The sequence below is a fragment of the Empidonax traillii genome, unplaced genomic scaffold (assembly GCF_003031625.1).
Source record: "Empidonax traillii isolate 1590-97213 ecotype Southwest subspecies unplaced genomic scaffold, ASM303162v1 scaffold128:size1411021, whole genome shotgun sequence".
NCBI classification, from domain to species: domain Eukaryota; kingdom Metazoa; phylum Chordata; class Aves; order Passeriformes; family Tyrannidae; genus Empidonax; species Empidonax traillii.
In genome coordinates this window covers 597,028-618,486 of record NW_020955321.1, presented here as the reverse complement: position 1 = coordinate 618,486, position 21,459 = coordinate 597,028, and the positions used below count along the sequence as shown (strand labels likewise).

Genomic DNA, 21,459 nt, shown 5'->3' with positions numbered 1-21,459 from the left:
TGTGCGTGTGTGTCTCGGGGGGGCGAGGGGCTCCGCCGCAAGGAATAAAAGGATTGGGATAATAATCGCAGTAATAAAACAAAAAAAAAAAAAAAAAAAAAAAAAAAAAAAAAGAGAGAGAGAGAAAAGAAAAGGGAAAGAAAAGAGGGGAGGCGAGAGAACAAGGCGGATAAAAGGAGGCCGGGCTGCTTTGCATTGAAGAGCGGGGCGCTATTGAAAGCGCTTGAAAAGCGGCGTTGTCCGGCGCGGGTGCGCCGCGGTATATTAGAGCGGGGCGGCGGCGGCGGCGGCGGCAGCAGCGGCGGCGCCTCCTCCTCCACCTCCTCCTTCTCCTCCTCCCTCCTGGCCCTCCCCGTCCCGTCCCGGAGCGAGCGGCGGCGGCGGCGGCCCTGCAGGCGGGCGGGCGGGCAGCGCGGCGGCGGCGGCGGGCGGCATGCGTGCGCCCCGGCGGGCAGCCGCGGCGGCGTGCTCCATCCTCACCCTCACCCTGCTCCTGGCGCTGCGGGACAAGGTACGTACCTGGGCACACCCGGGAATTCCCGGCGCTTTCCCGGAGTGCTTGCGGGAGACGGGTTTTGGGAAGCCCGGAGAGGCGCTCCTTGCAGAGCCGCTCCGGCCGGAGCGGAGCTGCTGCCCTGTAACTTCTCTCTGCAGGAGTGCGCCTTGCAGCAAGGCTTAATTCCCCGGGAATAAAAAGTGCTATTACTGCGGGTTTTTCTCCCTGAAATTACTTATTTCCCCCCCTTTTTTATCCCTTTTTAATTTCTCTTTTTTTATTATTATTTTTAATGAGCCTAATTGCTGGGGTGACTAATGAGCAGGGTCTGAGTCTCAGCTGGGCAGCTCCGGCTCAGCTGCACCCCGGAGGAGCAGAGGGGTTGCTCGATTGCCTTTCCAGGGTGTGCATTAGCTACATCGTTTTGTTGGGTTTGCCCTCCCGTATGCACTCTTGGCTTGGTTTAGTTTTATTTCCTAACGACTTGGAAGCTTTCCTCCCGCTGGTTTTTTTGGAGTTGGCACTTGAGGTTCTATTTTAGCATTAACGGCGTTATTTAGTTGGGATGATTTATGAGCCCTTCTGATAGGGAAAAGCTTGGAGTGGTTGGCTTTGTTTTATTTTTAATGTTATGCGTGTGCTTCTTGAAAGCACGCCTAAAATTACTTTCTCCTATCTGTAGTGTAGTTTTAGATTGTTTGGAGAAAAAAAGTGAGGTAACTGTTTCTTGTTTCTTTCTTTTTTTGCCTTTTTTTTCCTCCGGTTGTTTCTTGGGATTAACAGGTGACTTTAGCGTCGGGACAGTTCGAGTTGGAGATCTTATCCATGCAAAATGTGAATGGTGAACTGCAAAATGGAAATTGCTGCGATGGCACCCGAAACCCAGGAGATAAAAAATGCACCAGAGATGAGTGTGACACCTACTTTAAAGTTTGCCTGAAGGAGTATCAATCGCGGGTCAGTGTTGGCGGTCCTTGCAGCTTCGGATCCAAATCCACTCCTGTCATCGGAGGGAATACCTTCAATTTAAAGTACAACCGGAATAATGAAAAGAACCGGATCGTTATCCCTTTCAGCTTCGCCTGGCCGGTGAGTTGCGTGGCCTGCTCTGGCTCTGCCTCTGTTGGACGGTGCTCTTTGAGATGTCTTTAGTGTGCTGAGCTCTAACTCCTTGTGCCGGGGGAAGAGGGACCGGGATTGGGGAGGGAGAAGAAGGCATCTTGGCAAGAGCGTCGGGAATCCGCAGCACAGAAATGAGTAAAATGTAGTGGTGTTTTTGTTTTCGTTCCCTGGGGCTCACAATGCACAGCCTGTTAAATTTGAAAGTCAGATGTGCAGTGAGGGGGATCTAAATGGGTCAGGGAAGCAAACCCAGTATCTCTGCACTTTACAGCATGAATAAGTCTCTTGAGATTTAGAAGGTCAGAAGTTCATTTTTTTTCTTTTTTTTCTTAACCAGTGAAGTCTTGGGCTTAAGCCAAAAGAGCAGTGGGTTAGGGGCTGTAGAGGGATCCCGTGTGAAAAGTGTGTGTCATCGCTGGCCTCCTTCCCTGGAGCGTGTTTGGGAAGGCTTCCTGCTTCTCCCAAGGGGAAATCTCCCTGCGCTGCACGGTGTGGATGGGAGCTGCTGTAGCTGCTCTTGGTGAAGTAGCTGCCAGCTTCCCTGGGAAGCTGGCTGTGTTTTGAGGGACTTGCAGACTCCGGGAGGTAAAGATTGAGAAAAGCTTGGCCTTAGCTTTTGGTCCACTTCACTCACTCCTCTCCACAGCACACCTTTCCTGGCTACCTGCCTCTGTGGTCCATGGATTCTGCTTCCCTCTAGTTGTGTGCAAAACTCCGTGGCTCAAGGAGGTGGGACTCTTTGCCAGGCACTTTTCCAGTGTTGTCCACTGTAGTAAACGCTGGTCAGCTCTGCAGAGCAGAGATGGAGGATGGGTGACCCAGTCCTTCACTAGCAATCCTGCTTTGGTTTTGGCTGTGAAAAGAACACTCAGACATCAGTGCTGCCTGTTTCTTCTGGGTGCTCAGGGGGCTTGAATCTCTGATGGTCAGCTCTGCAGAGGAGCCCTCAACTCCCTGCGCAGAAAGCAAGGACCATCATTCTGAAATGGCCATCAGCTGGGACAGAGACACATGCAGGCTCTGGGGACATGGGATTTGTGGCCATGGAAGAGTGCCATGGCCTGGGATGGCAGGAGGTGCCCCGTTTTCGTGCCCAGCAGGCGAGCAAAAACTGAGGGTGACTGATCTGGGGAAAGGGGTCCTGTGCACACCGACAGTCTGGCTTTTGAGGTGTCTCCCTGGGATGCTGCAGTGCAAGCACCGAAAGCTCCCAAATTTCTGCTCCTGAAACTTTTAATATTTAGAGATCACCTAGGAAACCAAACTGTTTCCCCCCACACGCCCCTTCTCCAAAGGTGCTGAGCAGACAGTTTCCCACCAACTGCCTTGGGTTATGTTGATGCTCAGCAGTTTTGTAAATCCAGTCATCCTAACCTACATGCCTAAGGTCATTTTTGCGAGGGGAGGAGGGCCCTTCCGTGCACCAGGGGAGGGGTGAATCTTGTTTCCCATCCTCTGCCACTCTCCCTGCTGCCGGGGTGGACTCTCCACTCCCTCCAAAGCATGGCTCTTCCTAGATAAGGGCTGATTGTTGCTGGGAGAGCCTGGACTTTTTTTTTGGGGGGGGGAGGGGGGTGAAGGGATGGAAAAGCCCGCCCCAAAAGCATTCCTGCTCCAGTTGCGGTGTAGACACCCACTTTGTAGTCCTGCCGCCAAGTGCTGCAGGCAGCCATGTGTTCTTCAAGTGTCCTGTGCTGCCTCCTACCTGCCTGCTCTGTCAGTTGTGACTTGTGGAATATCGAGGGCTGAAGAGGCACAAGGGAGAAATTAAGTCTCCGTTTTTAAGGAGATAGTATTACAAAGTACAATAGCAGAGTTAACAAAAGTATTCTCTGTTGGAAGGACAAGTCCTTCCTTTCTTTCTCTTTCTTTTTTTTTTTTTTTCCTGAACATGAAATGAGATAAAACTGTTATCAAATATGCCATCAAAGGGATAAAGGGCTTTGTAAAAATCTGAGGTATTTGAAGCTCTGCCAGTGGCTGTAGTGCTTGTGTTGCAGATTTTCACTTTTTCTGAAAAGTCAGGTATATCAAGGATTTTTTTTTTTTTTTTAACTAACCCCCTTCTCTGCTCCCAGTAATTCGAGTGCCCTGAATGTGAAGATGTGTATATAAAAATGGTGTGAAAACTTAATGTGTTGCTTCCAACAACCCCTCTCTTCATAGGGCTGGGAAGGGAAATCTGTGTGTAGAGGGTGGGTTTTGGGGGGGTGGAAACCCTGGGAGAAGTTTCCTAAGCTTGTCTGCATCTCAGTAAAAGAAATGCTTCTATTGTCCTGCTGAATCTAATTCAGCACTGGAATCCTGGAGCAGCAGCAGCAAAACGCCAATGCAGCCTTTGAAATGTGTAAAACTCGACAAGTTCAGACACTCTATTCTAAAAATTCCAGCCTTATGAACCGAACTCTTGCTTATTCCCATGCAGAAATGCACTTTTTGAGACTCTGATGAGAATCTGTTTGCAATTATCAAGCCTGCCTTCCCAGCTTTAGCTTCCAAGGGACACAGCTTTTATGCTGGCCATTGTGACTTCCAAATGGCACTTGAACAAAAGAATATCTAATGTGGCAAAGCTCTTATTTGTCCTAAAATTGTGTACACAAATCATTTGAGGCGTTTTCAAAGCTGTAAGGATAGAGCAGTAAACTTAATTAGTCAACTCCAAGCTGATGCTGAAATTTCAGAGCTTTAAAAAAAAAAACCAACTTCTTTAGGTGGTTGAATACAGTGGACTTGAGTAAAAGCTTGAGGTTAGCATTGCATCTACCCAGGTGGCTACTCATGAGAGATGACTTTGAATGCACTCAGCTGAAAATTGTAGTAAAGGTAATAAGAGCAAGACCAAAATGTTAATCATAATGCTCTTGAAAATTCACGCCCATCTCCGAATACTTTCTGCTTGTGTTCTGCTCTCTGAGGGAGGCTTTTCTTGGATGTTGCAGATCAAGTCGGTAACATTAAGAAGTCTTGTTGCCTTGACTACTTTAAAAAAATAAAAAAAGAAAATTACAAAACCCTTTTCCCATGTCAAGCTGCCCCCTTATGCTGTTTGTGAAAAATAGGTGTATTGCATTAGAGGCCTTTATTCATCAGGCAGGAGAGGAAGAAGGAGAGAGAATGGGCTGCTTTAAATGTATTGTTAGAGTGGGCTTGTAGTTGTAATGTAGATTTGAAGTGTCAGAGTCTTATTAATAACTCATGTGGTTTGCTCTTGTCAGTTTTGATACGTCCCCCTGTGAGTAATGGGTGTGGAGATGGTGGGCCATGAATTAATTTAAGTGATGGGAGGTTTGAGCAAGTTGCTAGGAGACAGGGCAGCAGGGCAGCATAAAGGAACTGGAGTGGATCAGAAAGCTGCCCCTGCAGTAGCTGGTAATTCTTCAATAAATTGAAACAATAGTGATGATGATTTAAAAAAAAAGAAAAAAAAATGGACTTAGGCTTCCTCTGTGCATTCATTTTGAGACATCACTGACTTTCCTGACAGGCAAGCTTGGCTTTATGAAGCCATATAAAAAAAAGCGTGGAACAAAAGAATTTCCATGTTCCACTTGTAAAAGTCTGTCTCAACAAGTTTTGTTTCATGGCAGACACATGCTCTTCTCTGACATCAATCAAATCTCCTGGCTGTCTTAAAGAACCCAAAGTGTGATGTGTGCTGTACCTTAGGGCAGCTGAGCATCAATTAACTAAGCAAAACTTTAGCACCAAACTTTGCTTTTATGTTAAGAAAGATCTTTTGGGGGTTTGGCGAGACTGTGAGTAAGAAGGTCAAACTTGGCAATTCCTTTGGTATGCACAGCTCCAATTTCAAACAGCTTGTTTATCCTGAAATTATGATCCTTGTAATTATTTAATATTGGGGCCAATTGTACCAACACACCAGGAAACAACTGAGGTGGAAAAAAACCCTCCAGCACCTGAAGGAGTTTAGCATAAAATACAATTAAAAAGAGTTTTGAAGGTCTTGTTTCAACCTTATGCTAAAAAATAAAATAGTCAGCCTTTCCCCTGTTTTAATGACAAACCTTAGTGCTGCTGGTTCCTGAAGATGTAAAATATGTTTTCTGGGTAGGCATTGTTTTTTCTGGCTAGAAAGACATGATGAAAGAGCTTTAGTATTTTTTAAGCTTTGTGAACTTTTTCCCTCCTCTCTTGATACAAGAGGCTTCCAAAATACAAATCTGCAGCTGATATTAAAGTAACAGCCTTTTGAATCTGAGAGAAAAATACCACTTCATTCAGCTGCCTTTTTTTTTTCTTTTTTTTTTTTTTTTTTTTTTTTTTTTTTTTTTTTTTTTTTTTTTTTTTTTTTTTTTTTTTTTTTTTTTTTTTTTTTTTTTTTTTTTTTTTTTTTTTTTTTTTTTTTTTTTTTTTTTTTTTTTTTGGTTTTCAACCCAATATGTCACAGTCATGAGACTAAAATTTGGGATTTGATTTTGTTTTTCTTTTCCTCCAGTTAACTTTTTTGAAAACTTGTAGAAGCAAATGTTGGAGCTTTTCTTGAAGAATTCACGATAAGTCATGGTGGAGCATGGGCAGATCAGAAGGAATTTTTGTAATAACAAAATGTATATTAATCAAAGCCACACTCTGTCATTTATTGCTGAATTAATAATTTAAGATTAAATCTTCAGCACTCAAAGTGCTGTGTTTTGCCTAGGATTACTATCCAGCACAGAGCTGGGAGTATTAAGTGACATCTGAAGCATAATTAGCATCACAAGGCTGGTTTTTTTCCCAGGGCTGCAGAGAAGTGATGCATCCATTCGGAGTTTTTGGGCCTCTTACATGTTCTTACGAGTTATTTATGTTCCAGCCAGTTCAGAACTTCATCTCCCTGCTAAATCCATTTGACTCTATTACCATAATATGTCTAAAAATAATTCCTCATCCTGCCCGCTCCCAGAATTTTTGTTCTTGTTAGAATAAAGGCCTCCTCCAGTTTAACTTCAGTGGCAGCTGGACTGGGCCTGGCACCGAGGCTGATTCCTAAACTTTCTCAGACTACATACATCCAGCACTGTCAGCTTGTTTATGCAGCTGGAAGTCAGCATGTCTGAAAATGAATTGCAGAAAATTGATGCTTTATGCTCGCGGTTCTAGCTCAGGCAAGGGAACACACTGCTCCACTGTGGGGCTGGAGGCTGGAATGGAAGTCAGCTGGTTCTGAAGCTGGGGAAGTTGGATCTGAGCTGTTTATCCCAGCTTCAGTTCTTAATGGAGTTCTGATGCCCTGCAGAACAAGAGCCTTAAGCTACAGTTCTTAAAAGTGCTTCGAAGGGTAGATAATACAAATGAAAGGATGTGTTTTAGAACTGAAATTAGACTTGCCTTTGAATTTCTGTTGATGAGTAGAAGTTTGATTGGCTCAGTTCTAATAATTTAACTGGTAACCTGTACACCTTAACACAGGGAAAGATGTCAAAACTAGAAGCTGTTGTGTTCATTTCTCCTTAGTCTGTGGAGCTCCTGGTCCTGTGGTCACTGCTCTGCAGCATAAATTACACCCATTATTCTTGTAGCATTCAGAAGAAACTGCAAAAAGTGGATAGAAGTGGTTAAAGTGGTTTGTAAATAGTCAAACATCGAGAGTCCTTCACCAGCTCGACCCAGTTCTTAGGCACTTAGGTAAATAAGTAGAAAGGCTTCTTGTTCAGGCTTGCTCCATGTGAACCTGACTGTTTTGCTTGGCTGGCTACTAGGTATTCTCTCTATTAACCTTGCCACCCTTTTGTAACTGGTGCATTTAATTATCAGTGGGATGCTTTAAACAGGTAGGGGGACTGATAAGAGCAGGTAATCTGCTTGTTGGGGAAGCTTGAAAGCAACCATTGACATTTTGGCCTATCTGTTGCTCTTTGACAAGTGGGGCTCCGTGAGAAAATAACTCTGTAACTAGATAAGGTGCTGATTAAAATGCTGCTCTAGTATGAAGCACCCTGGTAGCTGAGATCACTTCAAATCATTAATTTAAAAAGAAAGGGGGGAAAAAAAAGGAGGGGGGGAGGGAAAGCTGCTATACTTTTATCTTCTTTGCCTTTTTTTTTTTTTTTTTTTTTTTTTTTTTTTTTTTTTTTTTTTTTTTTTTCTTTTTTTTTTTTTTTTTAAAGGAGGGAGGAGGGAGGACCCCAAGTCTCCCCCTCCTCTGCCCCAGTACATTGTTCCATTAGTGCCATGCTAGTTTTATGATTGGAATACATTGTAGTCCGGCCACCCAGACAGAGGCATTGACTGCTAATATTAACCAAGAACAATAGAGTGGCCATACTGACTGCAGTGAGGATTACAGAACATAATGGGGCCTATCCAAAAATAATGCTAATACAGGACAAGCAACAGGAAGCAGCAGTAGACTCAGCATTGCTCGGCTCCCAGACAAACCATGGACTTACTTCACACAATGGCAACTTCAGCACATTATGTATTCACAGGATACTCATTATTCCAGCAGGCTTGCCAGATCAGAGATCAGCCTGGTTTACTGGATGCTTAAGCGTATGCATAGTTTGGATAGCGGTACTTTTGTGTCCTTCATCATTTGGCAGGAGGGTGGCAGCTGTATTGCAGTGAAGGTCTTGACTTCATTTACTGCCTTGGCTTGTGCCAAGGCAGGATGAGGGGGGTGGAAATCTCTCCTGGAAGCTGCTGATAGAGTTAAATTTGTTTTCATGTCTTTCTCCTTTATGTGGCAACGCAGTGTTTACTGGCACTGACAGCACTGAGGGAGCTACTCAAAAGGAAGGCTAAAGGAGCTGTGTTTTTGTGTGAGCTGTGATTTTTGTGGGGGCAGATTCTGATGAGGCTCTTGGCCGGGCTGCCTGCTCGGGGTTCAGCTGAGCTCTCGGCCGTGACACTGCCATGGCTTGGGCTGGGTTTCTGTAGGCAGAGTGGGGAGAGTCACAGCTTTGCAGGGTGTTGCCTCGTCCTTACGTAGGTTGTCCCAAAGAAGAGCTTCCTGATCATGTTCCATTTGACAAAAGGTTAAGAGGGTTAAGTGGTTTTCCTCCTTTTCCAAAATATGTTTTGTTGCTACTCTTCTGAAACTTGGAGTGTCTTTTGTTCAAAAGTGTCCCATCTTGAACCCAAAGTCTTGAGTGTTTTGAGGTTTTTTTTCCCCCATATCATCTGGATGAGGAGCCTTTAACTCCTTTGAAGGAACATTGAGTTGTCAAAGTTGGTGGTGTGATGGCACTGTAGAGCATGGTACATGCGCTTGTCATGGTACATGAGAGAGGTACCAAGTGAAAGTCCTGCTGATGTTTAGAGGAAGTGGGTTTGTGACTGGCTTTAACCCTGCTCAGAGATGCCCCTGGGCACTTTGGAACGTGCCTCAGTTTCCCTCTTCCCTCTCCCACCCCCTTCCAGCTGTAGGGAGGAGGTTGCCAGCCCTGCTGGCGGTGAGCTGTGTGCTGCTGTGACAGTGTCCTGGCCGCCCCTGGGACGCAGACAGGGTGTGAGCACCTTCTCAAACTGCTCCTCACAGCTGAGCGTGGCTGGCAGAGCGTGAGGAGAACGTTTCTGGGCTTAACCTGCTCTCCTTGTTTGGCAGAGGAGGAGCAGGCGCAGCGCTCTGGATGCAAACTTCCCACTGCATTTGTCTAGTCATGGTTTCACATGCTCAGCAAAGCTCTTGCACGCTCTAACCACAAGGAGAGGAGGGAAAGAGGTTGGACTGGTTGCAGCCTCTTTGAAAAAGGAGGCAGCGCTTTCACTAAGTGCTGGATGTTTTAATCTATCCCTGGCCCACTGAGTTGCAGAGAGCCTTTAGAAGCCAAAGTACAAAAGCACCTCTTTTGGGTGGATGTCTGGATGGAAGGGAGGGAAAAGAAGGTAATCAAGCAGAGAGCTTTAAACACCTTCTGCTCACCAGGAGCTGCCAGCATTTCGTTTAAATAACCAGCAAAGAGGTTGCATTGCCCTTTCAGACCCTTAAAAAGGGATGGTTTCTGATGGATTGCAGGGTCTTCACAGTTTTTTGGGTTGTGTTATCGGTAGATCAAGACTAAATCATGGTGTCTTGTCATTGAGGAAAATAACTCCTACACACTGGTGCTTGCTTTGTATTTTGGAGTATGACCTTGACCATTTCCATCCTCTCCTGGCTTAACTCACAGGAGTTTTGCTGCCTTTCAGTCCTCTGGGCTGATGGGGCTGTGGAAGTTCTGCAAAGTGTACAGACTTACTGTTCCTTTCAAGCTGCCTTTCCTCCTCAGCCACAATCCCTGCCTTCTGGTCAAGCTCAGGTTTACAGTGGCTAATTGGGTGTGACTCTGGAAAGTTCACTGCTGCCTTGTTGCCAGGGACATTGCTTTGATGGAATAAGGTGCACGATGTGGAATTCTCATGTCTGGATATATATATATTTATTCAAAGATGGGCAGAGGTCATCTATGGGCATGGGAAAACTTAAACCTCCACGCTGTAAGCAGTTCATTCCTGAGATATCTGAATCGTTGATCTATAGAGTGGGGATGATATGCACTTGTAAAAAAAATCTCAACTTTGCACAGAACTGCATTTTTTGGGGAGTGAGGGAATTAACCAGAGGTATGTGATAGTTGGATTGTTGAGGGAGGCTCTGGGTGTCTGTCTTTTGTTTAAAAGTGTCCCATCTTGAACACAAAGTCTTGGGGGCTTTTGGTCTGGTTTTTTTTTTTCCCCATGCTGAGAGGGACAGAGCCAAGAGATCAAATGCCATTCTTTGTATCATCCCTTCTCAGGATGGAGATTGTTCATTTAGAATACTCAGACGAGGTGAGAGGGGGCACATGGAAACAAGGGAATTGCCAGGGTAGGTCTATTCCCCCCGCATTTTGTTTTCATCCAGATAAGCATCTCCTCTTTTTAAAGGAACTCCTGTGTGGTGTTGGAAAGTGGTCACACAAGTATCTAGCAACAGTAGCACTCGGAGTGAGGATCCAGCCTTTCCTTTCCTTAAGGGCTAGGTGTGTTGGTAAACAGTCCTGAGAACCAGCAGGGAACTGTTGCTATGAGTTTAGACAAAATATCTTCCAAAACAATTATGCAAGGCCGAAAGGAAAACATCCTTAACTTTATTGGAAGTAGTGCTGGTTGCCATAATTCATTCTCTATATCATAATATTTTTTTCCAAGCTTGTAGTAACATGTTGTGCTTGTACTGCTTAATGTTGGTAATTAAACCACTGAGGAAGCACCCAAGATAGTGCAATCTGCATCTGTAATATGGCTCGGGAGTTCTATTCTGGTTTTGTTTGTTTGCTTTGGGTTTGCTTTTTTTTTTTTTTTTTTTTTTTCCTCCTCTTACCACTGACTTGTGTAACGACTTCTTAAATCTCTTTTAAACAGTGTCAGATGATCGTGTTGCGTTTTATTTTCTTTTCAGAGTTTCTTTCAAGCTGTCAGTCTTTGGTCTAGAATAGTAACAAATCACTTTTCATGAAATATTAACCAAAAGTGGATTGGGCCAGTGGAGCCTCTGCACAGAAGTTTGGGTGCATGTCTTGGCTTGCCCAGCTTTGCTTACTTTTGGAAGCATTTTCCCACAGTTATCAGTGAACAGAATGGAATCCTGGTCTGCTTTGAATATGAAACATATTTAGGCTATATTGCAAGCCGGTGTCCATCACAAACTAGGGTTTCATTCAGAGGCTGCATGCTGTGTCCAGTCGTGAGAAAGCAGCTCTGCTCCAACTCTCTCTCTCTCTCTTTTACCCCCCCCCCCTTCTTTTTTGTTTCCTTTCCTCTTAAGGAATCTGAGGTCTGCCTTGCCCTTGCACCTTGTAGCAGCTCGCTCTGGGATCTGCATTTGGGTTTCTGTTCCAGAGAAGGCTGTGACTGAGCGCAGATAACAGATACAATTAAGAAGAAATAAACCTTACGATGCGCAGCTGCTGTGGCAAAGCATCAAAACCCTTCACAGAGAGTTTTTGTTCTTTTGCTCTTGTACTCTCCAGAAAGATGTTACATTTATTGTTTTATCTATAGTTATTAATACACTTTTTACTTTTCGATTTTTTTTTTTTTTTGGAAGGGTGGTGTTTTGTTTTGGTTTTGAATCATTGTGTAAGTTTGGACACGGCAATTTTGAAAGATACAGCTTGGATAATAATATCTCGGAGTGGAGCTGGAGGAGGAGAAGATGTTTTAATGGCCCTTGTTCTCAAGTTAGGATTGAAGATAAAGGTGGCTTAGATGTAATAGCTGGCACCTTTCCAGCCCATGGAGTCACTTCAGTCGGTTTATGCTTATGATTATTATTACTGGAGTGCTGGAGAGCTCATTGGCAGCTTGGAGCATCTGTAACTGTGACACGGGGTGGATAGTGCGCCTTCGCTTTCCCTGCTCCTCCAAAGAGCCCGCTCTTAGCCTTTGTTTTACAAAGCTTCTCTCTCACCCCACCCCCTTCCCGTATCCATCAGTTCTTCCCTCAGTTACCTGATACTTGTGGGAGCTGCGATGCCCCTCGTGCAGACAAAGCTTTCAAAGGGGGTGCTGAAAAGCCAAGTCCCTGGAGATCGCGCTGTCAAGGCAGGGCACGGTAATCTTAGCAACACTTCTTGCTTTCAGGATGGCTTGGGGGAAGGGGGACATCAAGACTGCCTTTCTGTAGCTGAAATTCTTTTGAAGCAGCTTTTTGAGAGTGGGGTTTTTGTTGTGTTTTTTTTTTTCTTTTTTTTTGCTGCCGTGTTATCCCAGTGCTTTGTGTCCTCCATGTGCCATTCCTCCACGGGCGCTGCAGTGTCAAAGGCTGTGCTTCCCGGTTAAGCACGTAAGATGCTTTCACGATGACAAAGATGAGCTATCCAAGGTGAAAGGTCTCCTAGGTCAGACTGGATAAGGTAGCTTAGGGGCTTTTGAGAAGATCATGTTTGCCTCAAGTATAATCTTTTGCCTATTTATGTTCCCAAGTGTTCGGCTTTGGGGCAGAGACCAGAATTTTTCTTTTTAATTAAAATTGGGGATTTGTCCCTTGTTTTTTGTTGTTTTGTTTTGTTTTTTTCTCTTAAGTCATGCGTGGGTTTGAAACTAACTCTTATTTCTGTTTTGCAGAGATCCTACACATTGCATGTGGAGGCATGGGATTACAATGATAACTCCACGAGTAAGTATTCACTCCACTGGTTCACTTGGTTTGGACACCTCTACCTCCCCTGCACCGAAAGGCCTCTGGGAGTTTAACCAGCTTGTTGTGAATTAGAGCACAGGGAGAGGGAAAAGTTCTCACCAAACAATTTGGAGCGATTCCTCCAGGCTCTGCAGCAGCCTGTCTCCCTTTTTGCCTGCAGAGGATGAGTAGCTCACTCACCTAGGCACCAGCAGTTTGCCTAAAAATAGATGCTGTTAATTCCTTCTTTCTCCTTAGGGAGAGTAAAAGCCAAGGGATTTATTCAGGTTTCTTTGTTTGGGTTTTTTTTCTTTTTTGTTTTTAATTAGGAATCATATTCAGAAGCCTAAGCCTTGTTCACTTGAGACTTCTCTATAAACTATATTATACTTCTGAAAAGTGAATGTGCTGCTCAAAAAAAAAAATAGAAAAACATAAAATCTCCATAAAACTTGGTCTAGATATCCATGTAATGACTGTAGATGACAAATAGGAGTGACTGCCATCTTTTCCTTGGGAGTTGGATGTCTAGGGATTTATACTCGGGGGCTGAAAAATATTTACCAAACACGACCTGCTAGAGCTGGCTGGAAATCAAGGGTGGGAATCCTTTGCCTGGAATGTTTTTGGTTGCTCTCAGAAAGGTTCTGCAAAGCTTTTCCTGTTGGCAGAGGAAGCTGTCGAGGGGCTCTTGGCATATGAGCTGTTCTGCTTTTTGCCTGCTGTTACTGAAGGAGGTGGGCAAAAATAGCTGTAACTGCACTCTAAGGCCTGAATGGAGCATGTGGAAAAAGCCACAGGAGAGATTGTGAATCTGAACCCATGAAGCTTGTGTTGACACAACAAGCCTTTTCCTTCAAGGAGGAAGCAGCAGCACTGTGGCCCATCTCCCAGAAATCTTAGGGCAGCTCCTTATAGTCCACTTAGGAACGGCAGGTGACAGCCAGGCAGGAATGAAATGGGCTTCACACCTCCTGAGAGAAAGGCCTTGTGGAAATGCACAGTGGCCTTTGAATCTGGGACCCTCTCCGTGCAGTTCTTTTTTTTTTTTTTTTTTTTAAATATACATGGGATGTCCTGTTAGTTTCTAGCTCCAGAAAAGCAGTTGTCCATTGCAGTTGATCCGTGTAAGCTGTCAGGGATTGCCTCAACCAGCCGCGTTCAGCACTGGGGCAGTACCTGTGATTCCAGGCTCTAGCCCAGTTGTGGAGCAGTGGCTGGGACACTTCTTGGCTATGGAGTGTTTTATGGAGGAGAAGAAAACAGATGCTGCAGCAGCAGTGTTGGATTAAACATGGGAGATGCCTGAGTTCAAAATGAAAGTCGTGTTTATAGTAGGATCTGAGAATTCCTTCAGACTGGGTCTCTGCCACTTCTACTATTATTAGAGCTCATCTTTTTTCATGAAACAACTGCATTTCCAAAGCTACACAATGAACCCTTTCTTTGCTTTCATGTTCTGGAAGTACAATTGTCTTCAGACAAAATTGCCTCATTTCTCAGCAGTGCATTTGACCAAGTGCAGACATGTTCTTGCATATGTTCCTGATCTGCATTCCTGCTCGAGCTTTGCTGTCACTTATCCATCTGTAGGTCAATGCACTGCACAAAGCTGTTCCTTTGTGCCTCATTGCTTGACTTACAGTCAGCTTTCCCATAAGTCTTGAAGAACTAGTTAAGAAAGTGATTAGAACTAAACAATTGTCATCGGATAATGTGATGAGTGGGTTTTTTTTGATGTCCAGGATTTTCTTTTACCGTAATTGCCACTGAATTGTAAGGACCCTGTGAGAGCTCTCAGCAATGAAAGTGGGTTTAGGAAGCTTTGTGTAACTTCTCACTAGCTCTAGCATCCCCTGATCAGTGCAGTTGTTAGGAGATCCTGGAGTGGATGCTTCCTTCCCCTCTCAACATTCCACTCCTCCTACGTTCCCTTTACCACATACTCTCTCTTGTCTCACTTCCAAGAGTGGCTCGCAGTTAAATTCTGGCCCTGCTGAAGCTGATGAGAATCGTGCTTTGTTGGAGCCAAGATTCAACTCAAATGGTTTTTCTTACTCTGGTTCTTGTCTGGTTGCCATCTTGCTACTGTTGCTTCATACATAAAGCTAATGGGGCTGACATTGCATCTCAAACTATGGCAAAGAGCTGTTGTAAATTACTGGTATCAGTTGCATGTGAATTCCAGTCGGGCATAAGAGACTTCAGCACAATGTAAACCAAGCCATAGCTGGAAGTTGTCTGAAACAAAGTCTTTCAAAAATAACTGTGGTGTCCTTGGCCACCCAAACTGCTCGGAGGAGTCTGGGGTTTTTTGTTATTGTTGTTGTTTTTGCTTCCTGATGCTGCATAGTTATAATTTCCAGACAATGGGGCACTGAAAAGCAAAGGTGGGCAGTGAAAATCTCATTTCCTTGTGCCTAAAACCTTTGATACAGTTGCCCAGTGAATAAAAAAGAGAGATTAATGGCTTTGAAGTGTAGCCACAAGGAGTGAATGAAACCAGCAGACTCTGTGACAGCGCAGAGCAGAAGCTCAGGATGTACAGAAAGCCTCTCTCTTCCACTTCATCAATTCCTAATGGGTTAATGCTTCCTCTAACCTTCCTATCAAAGCATGGGGTTCTGAGTCAGAGGATGGCAGGGGAGTTCAGAAGATCCCTTTCCCTCAAGCCTGGCTGACTGCTGCTTTTTATTTACTTAGCCAGTCTACTGCCTTGGGATTGCTTCCTCTAAAACTTCCAGCGGGGTTGGTGCAGGCTAAGAATGGCAGGGTTGCTGCAACGCCTGCCCTGCAGTCTGGGTCAGCACCCTTGTGTAAGTGGGAATAGGCAAGGGTGGAGAAGGTTTTGTACAAGAAGGAACATGCCAAGGCTTCATTGTGAAAACTGTGGGTGATGGCTGATGGAAAGGGATCTTAGAACTGGGAGACCTCGCTTGAATTTGGATGGATGGATTTAGTTTTGTAACGCGTATCAAAGGGAAGACATTTTATCCAGGATCCAAGGGGAAATTGCAGCTGGGTTTCATCTGAGCCCTTACAAAATAATCAAGTCCAGAGGACTTATAAGGGTGTTCCCATTTGAGTTCAGCTTGTGGTTAAGGTCTCCAAAGAGACTGGCTGGAGTGAGATGCCGTAGATGTTCAGCAAGGACGAGCTTCCTAATGAGCTGGCAGATTGGAGAGGAATGATAGCGCAGAGACAAGAGCAAAGATCCCTTTTCCAAGGCAACTGCCTTTCTGGTGCCAGGGACTGAAATAGCTGTCAGTGCTATGTTCCCAGTGGGGAACAGGAAAAGACTGGAAAAGCAAGAGTGAGTGTGTGTGTGTGGGGAGGGGTGGTGGTGCTTTGCACAACTGAGTGTCATTCCCCTTTTTCTCCTGCCTCTTATGGGAGATAAAGTGTTTTACTCCCAAGAGGCAGGATGTCTCCATGCACACTGGATATTTTGGGAAGTGCATTTGCTTTCCAGCTGTGCTGTGGATGGGGTGTATCCTGGCAAGTGCAGCAGAGCCACCTCCAGCACGCCTGAGTGGAGCTCTAATTGCCAGGCTGGCCCCATTCAGGAGGAGTAGATATGTATCTGCTTAAGTGCCTCTCAGAATTAGTCAATAATCTCGCTGATGAGATCTCAGAGCCTTACACCTGCACATGCAGGACATGATATTGCTCTGGATGTACCAGTGTGGAGAAGTCCTTAGGCATCCACGTAACTTGTGAATGGGATGTAAATTAATAAAGGCCTGCCTGCATTTGAAAGTCTGACACATAGATGTGGGGTTGGGGGCTTAGTGCCAGTGAATAATAAAAACTGATTTAAATAGAAAATATGAAAGAACCAGAAATACCAGAAGGTGAATAAGAAGTTGCTGCCCTGAATTTCACACTGTAAACACTTGATGAACGTTGTAGTGTCAAGCCATGAACACCCCCAAAAATGGGTAAGTGCTCAGGATGTCTGGGTATTGACACTCTTGGGGGGTTGTGCTTTGACTAATTCAGAAGTGCAGACAAGCAGGCTTAGGATCTAGTGGTGCATCAGTAATGGGTATCTGAGGCTTGAGGAGCCTGTAGGGAAGTTCCTTGTAGGGAAGTTCCTTTTTGGAAAGCTGCAAATCAAAAGTCCTTAGCAATGAATTTAAAACTATTTTTGATTAAAAACTGCCCATGTGTCATCTTAAGGTTTATGTAGCGACTTCATGAGCCTTCAGCTCTGCCTTATGTAAAATTCCCCAATGTTCTTTTGGAGCTGTTGGGAGAACAAGCTGCACATCGGTACATTTTAATTCTTAACACTCAGACGTGCCAGCACTTCACACGCTGCTTTCTAACACATCACTGGCAAAGTGCCCTTCTACCTACAGTTCTTCCATCGCTGGGTCATGCTCCTGTGTACTTGTTGTTGGGTTTGAACTATGTCTGTGAGGATATTTTGGCTGTTTTATGATAAACTTTCAGTCAGCAGTCAAGTGCTGGCTCGCAGCAGGTCGTAAGGCAGTGTCAGATCGTTTAAGTCACAAGACCTGGACTACAAAGTGAAATACCACAGATATATACAATGTTCCGAGCTAATGTGAAATATTATCATTTCAAGCCATAATTCAGACAGTTGTAGGACTCTGAAAGCCAGAAGACTTCTGCTGGAACTAAATGTCATGGGCAAAGCCTAAACTTTGAAATGCTCTGTAGCGAGACAGGGAATCTGTAGCACACAGATGCGGTAGTTTGAGTTCTCTGCTCTGAGCTCGGGTAGTCTTGAAGTTGGAAGCTTGAAATTCTTGCAGACCTTCTGTGGTGCTTGTGTTCAGTTTGTAGACATGGCTTTATTAGGCTATTGGAGTGTGATGTTTTTGTAAATAGTCCAGTATGAAAACAAAACCAGTGCCATTAATGGAGCAGCAGGGAAAACCACAGTTTGTACCAGCCTGTTGGAGCTAGAAACAAAAGCAGCTGAATCTTTCCTAATCACAGCTGTGTGATTCTCACTGGATGCCCTTACACTGCAAAAGGGATGAGTGATTGGCAGGAACTGAACAGTCTCTTTTGATTCCAAGCTTTGTTGGGTTTGATAACGCTGCGTGCGTGTTTCACTTAATGGTTTGTAGCCCCAGGGCAGCCTTATCTGACTCTCTAAAACAGAAAATTAATAAAACCAACCGGCTGCCTCAGAGAGTCTTGCCTGTGAAGCTGCAGAGCTGTGATGTGGGAGTTAATGACGATACCTAAACGCACTTTTAACTCTGACATCTCCTCTGACGATCCTCGTAGATCCCGATCGCATCATTGAGAAGGCTTCCCACTCTGGAATGATCAATCCCAGCCGCCAGTGGCAGACTTTGAAACACAATACAGGAGCTGCCCACTTTGAGTATCAGATCCGGGTGACCTGTGCGGAGCACTACTACGGCTTCGGCTGCAACAAGTTCTGTCGACCGAGGGACGACTTTTTCACTCACCACACCTGCGACCAGAACGGCAACAAGACCTGCCTGGAAGGCTGGATGGGACCAGAGTGCAACAAAGGTTTGTGGCAAACGCTCAGCCCCCAGGTGACCGCTGGGCTCGGGTGGGATTTGAGGGCATCGGATCCGGGTCAGTCAGTGCAGACAGCAGGGCCAGGGGACTGGTGGGGCAGCTCTGACACAGAGAACCAGGAGCAGAAGATTGGTTTCTGCCTGGTGTTAAAATCTCTGAGAGCTCTGACGAGTACTGGGCACTTAGCAGATGTGTTCTTTCTCTGATTATCCGCATCTTTGCCCTTGGGAAGAAAACCCAGCCCACTGACTTCAATGGGAGTTCTGCTGCTGACTTCAAAAAGGATTTCCCCTTTGGTGCAGAACTTCAAGACAAGCAGGAAGGAGAGACTTGTTTTAGAGCTGACCTGGCAAGTGTTATGCTTTGGCGTTTGAAAAGTCCCAGGCTGTTTGTTCTACCTGAGATCATGTTCAACATGTTTATTTGGGAATGGCAACTTCCTAAGTAGTTTCAGAAGGAGAAAACAGGACTTAGGAACAGACTTACCAGCATGTCTTGCTGGCTTGAGTTTACCTGCAATTTGAATCGATGCTCATCTTAATATCCCATGTGTTCAGAAACATGGCCAAAACTAAACCCAGAGTAGTCAGAAGTTGGTTTGCATTGGATGTGAAGCCAGGGAGAGTGGCCCAGTTCACCTGCAGCAGACAGAGAAAGGCAACCTGTAGTCTAGAAGTGCCCTGAGCTCTCTGGGGTGGGATGGTTTCTCCTGCACAGAAACAGCTCTTTGAGCAGCACCAGCTACGGTTCCTCTGCAAAGCCAGAGGAACGACTTCCTATAAAAAGAAAAAGCTGATATATTTCCTATCACAGAGAGTCACCCACCTTGGGTTTCCTTCCCACAGATTTGATACGAGGGACTTGTTAAAACCTTGGATTTAGTAGGATTACAATGGTGGTTAGAGATTAAAACATTCCCACGAGTGTGAAGGTGCCGGAAGCGGCAGCTGCTGATATTGTGCTGATACTCTTATTTTTTTGTTGTTTTAACAGCTATTTGTCGTCAGGGATGTAGCCCCAAGCATGGTTCTTGCACAATTCCAGGAGAGTGCAGGTAAATGCTTCCTATCCCTCCTTGTTTCCCCCTCACCCCTTCCCAACTAATTAAACAAGTGATGCTAAACACAATAGGATTGGGCAGGGAGGGTGTTTTGGGAGTTGTGTTTTTGACCAAGGCACATTATTCATGCTGACTTGCCCAGAATAAGGGGGGAGCAGGCTTTTAATGCACTGATAATTTTAAGAAGCTTTTGGTTTGTGAAATGGTGGCACTGGGGGGGAAGAGGGGTATGGGATAAATCGTGTGAATGCTGCCTAATGAGCACTAACTAATTGTTTCTGCATAAATAGTGCAAATGTTTTCTGGGTATGTTTTTTTCCCCCCAGCCTGATTAACAGGCTTTTTCAACTCTCAAGCTTGAAGTACAGTGTGGCTTTTCTCTCCCCTTCTCCCTTTCACTGTTTCCCCTTTCTTCCCTCCCACCCCCAGGTTTCTTCCATCAGTAGGCAAAAGTCAAGCATTCTTTAGAATGGGATTAGTTAAATCTCTGGGTTCCTTTACCATTGTGAGCCAGGCTCCGAGTGCTGAGAGGTTAATGGCTGGGATGAAATCTTGTCAGTAGGCTCCATGAATGCTGAATTTTGCTGCCGTGCTTTGAAGTCCATTCTGTCCTGGCAAGGAGACAATGAAAAGCAGATTTTACCCATAACCCAACAACTAAATATTTGGAATGTCTTAAAATGCGCAACATATATTTACAGCGCAGGGAGGTTCTCTCCCTTCGCCTTAGAGGGTTAGTGGATATTAAATGTGGATATTCTTTATCAACAAGCAGGTTCCAAGCTGCTGCAGGTAACCCTTTATCACATCTGTTTACAGCTGAGGGCCTCTGAGGGTACCAAAGGTTGATATTGATCCTGTGTAGGAAGGGTTAAAACTAAAGTTTGGGTATTCATGAATAAGACTCAGTAGACTGAAGGAATAGAAAGTAATTTCTCTACCTGACAGGCATATTGGTGGATTCTCTGTGGCTGGAAACTTTTTTCATGGAGTGGAGTTCAAACAGGAACCCAATCTGGGGTGTCTGGCAGACTGTTGTATAAAGAATTCAGCCAGAATAGCCACACTGGTTAATTTGTTCTCTCTGTCCCTGTAACTTATGCTTCAAAGCAAACAAACAACAACAAAAAATCATCAAGGAACATTCTGACAGTGAGGTAGGAAGTAACCTCTCATCCTCACAAGAGCTGTGGCAAAGTGAAAGTGCAGCTGCAGGATGGACTGTTGTCGGTCCTTCAGTGTTTTTTTTTTTAACCTTTAGCAGCACTAATATGAGCTGGTTTACCCCAGAACACCAAAACTAAATCTTTTTTTAATTAAAAAAAAAAGAAAGAGAGCCTAGCAAGTAGTAGGAAGTATTGGGGGGCCAGATGGTGAGAGGAGAGACTCAGTCAGGGCTACCAGTGATTTGTGCTTCTGTCATCAGAATAAACATGCCTTGTAGGGGTTGCTGTCTCCTAGTCAGAACAACAGGCTTTGTTTCCAGATTTTTTTTTTCCCTTTCCTTTCTCTTTCTAAGTCTCTTGCCTCCCACTCACTGCCCAGACATGCACTAGTGCTCTTATTTACTTAAGGTGCAACTTTCCCACACTTGATTTGCATAGTCTTGAAACAATGCTGTCCTTCTGGTGCTTTCAGATAACTTCTGCTTGCCAAGTCAGACCACTATCTTTAAAGTGAACACAGAAACAAGATTTTATTCTCTTTTAAGTTTTGATGAGTCATATAGCCTGTATGTTACAAATGCAACAGGGTTTAAAAATAACATCCCAGCAGAAACTGCTCTGCGTTCTGGTACAACAGACAACTCCAAACGTTCCTAAAATATCCTTTTCCCTTTCGGTGAGAGTCACTTTCTTCAATGCAGGCCAGCCAACAAAACCATTTTTACTCATGAATCACACTATGCAAGGAAAGTTGACTTTAAATTTCTCATGAGAAACTGCTGCATACATATTATTAAACAGGAATTATTACTGTGCATCTTTTTCTGGAATTGCTATCGAACTTCTTGTTTTCTAAATGCCCAGAGCCTTATCCAGTTTTGTTTATGTTTTGAAGCTGATATTTGAAGAAAGTAGTATCTTTGGCTGTAAGGCTCAAGGGATTTTTTCCTGTGTGGTGTGGTTGGTTTTTTTTGTTTGTTTGTTTTGTTTT

At 44.6% G+C, this 21,459-nt stretch overlaps 1 protein-coding gene across 1 annotated transcript in view; it reads left to right on the top strand.

Moving 5' to 3' along the window:
- The first annotated feature begins 422 nt into the window (after window positions 1-422).
- The window catches only part of JAG1 (jagged canonical Notch ligand 1), a 34,926-nt gene continuing 13,889 nt past the window's right edge, over window positions 423-21,459 (top strand). Inside the window, exons 1-5 of the mRNA XM_027883554.1 lie at window positions 423-511; window positions 1,280-1,585; window positions 12,653-12,704; window positions 17,976-18,230; window positions 19,236-19,296. Coding sequence (XP_027739355.1) covers window positions 434-511; window positions 1,280-1,585; window positions 12,653-12,704; window positions 17,976-18,230; window positions 19,236-19,296 — 752 coding nt within the window. The 5' untranslated portion in view covers window positions 423-433. The remainder of the gene's footprint in view (window positions 512-1,279; window positions 1,586-12,652; window positions 12,705-17,975; window positions 18,231-19,235; window positions 19,297-21,459) is intronic.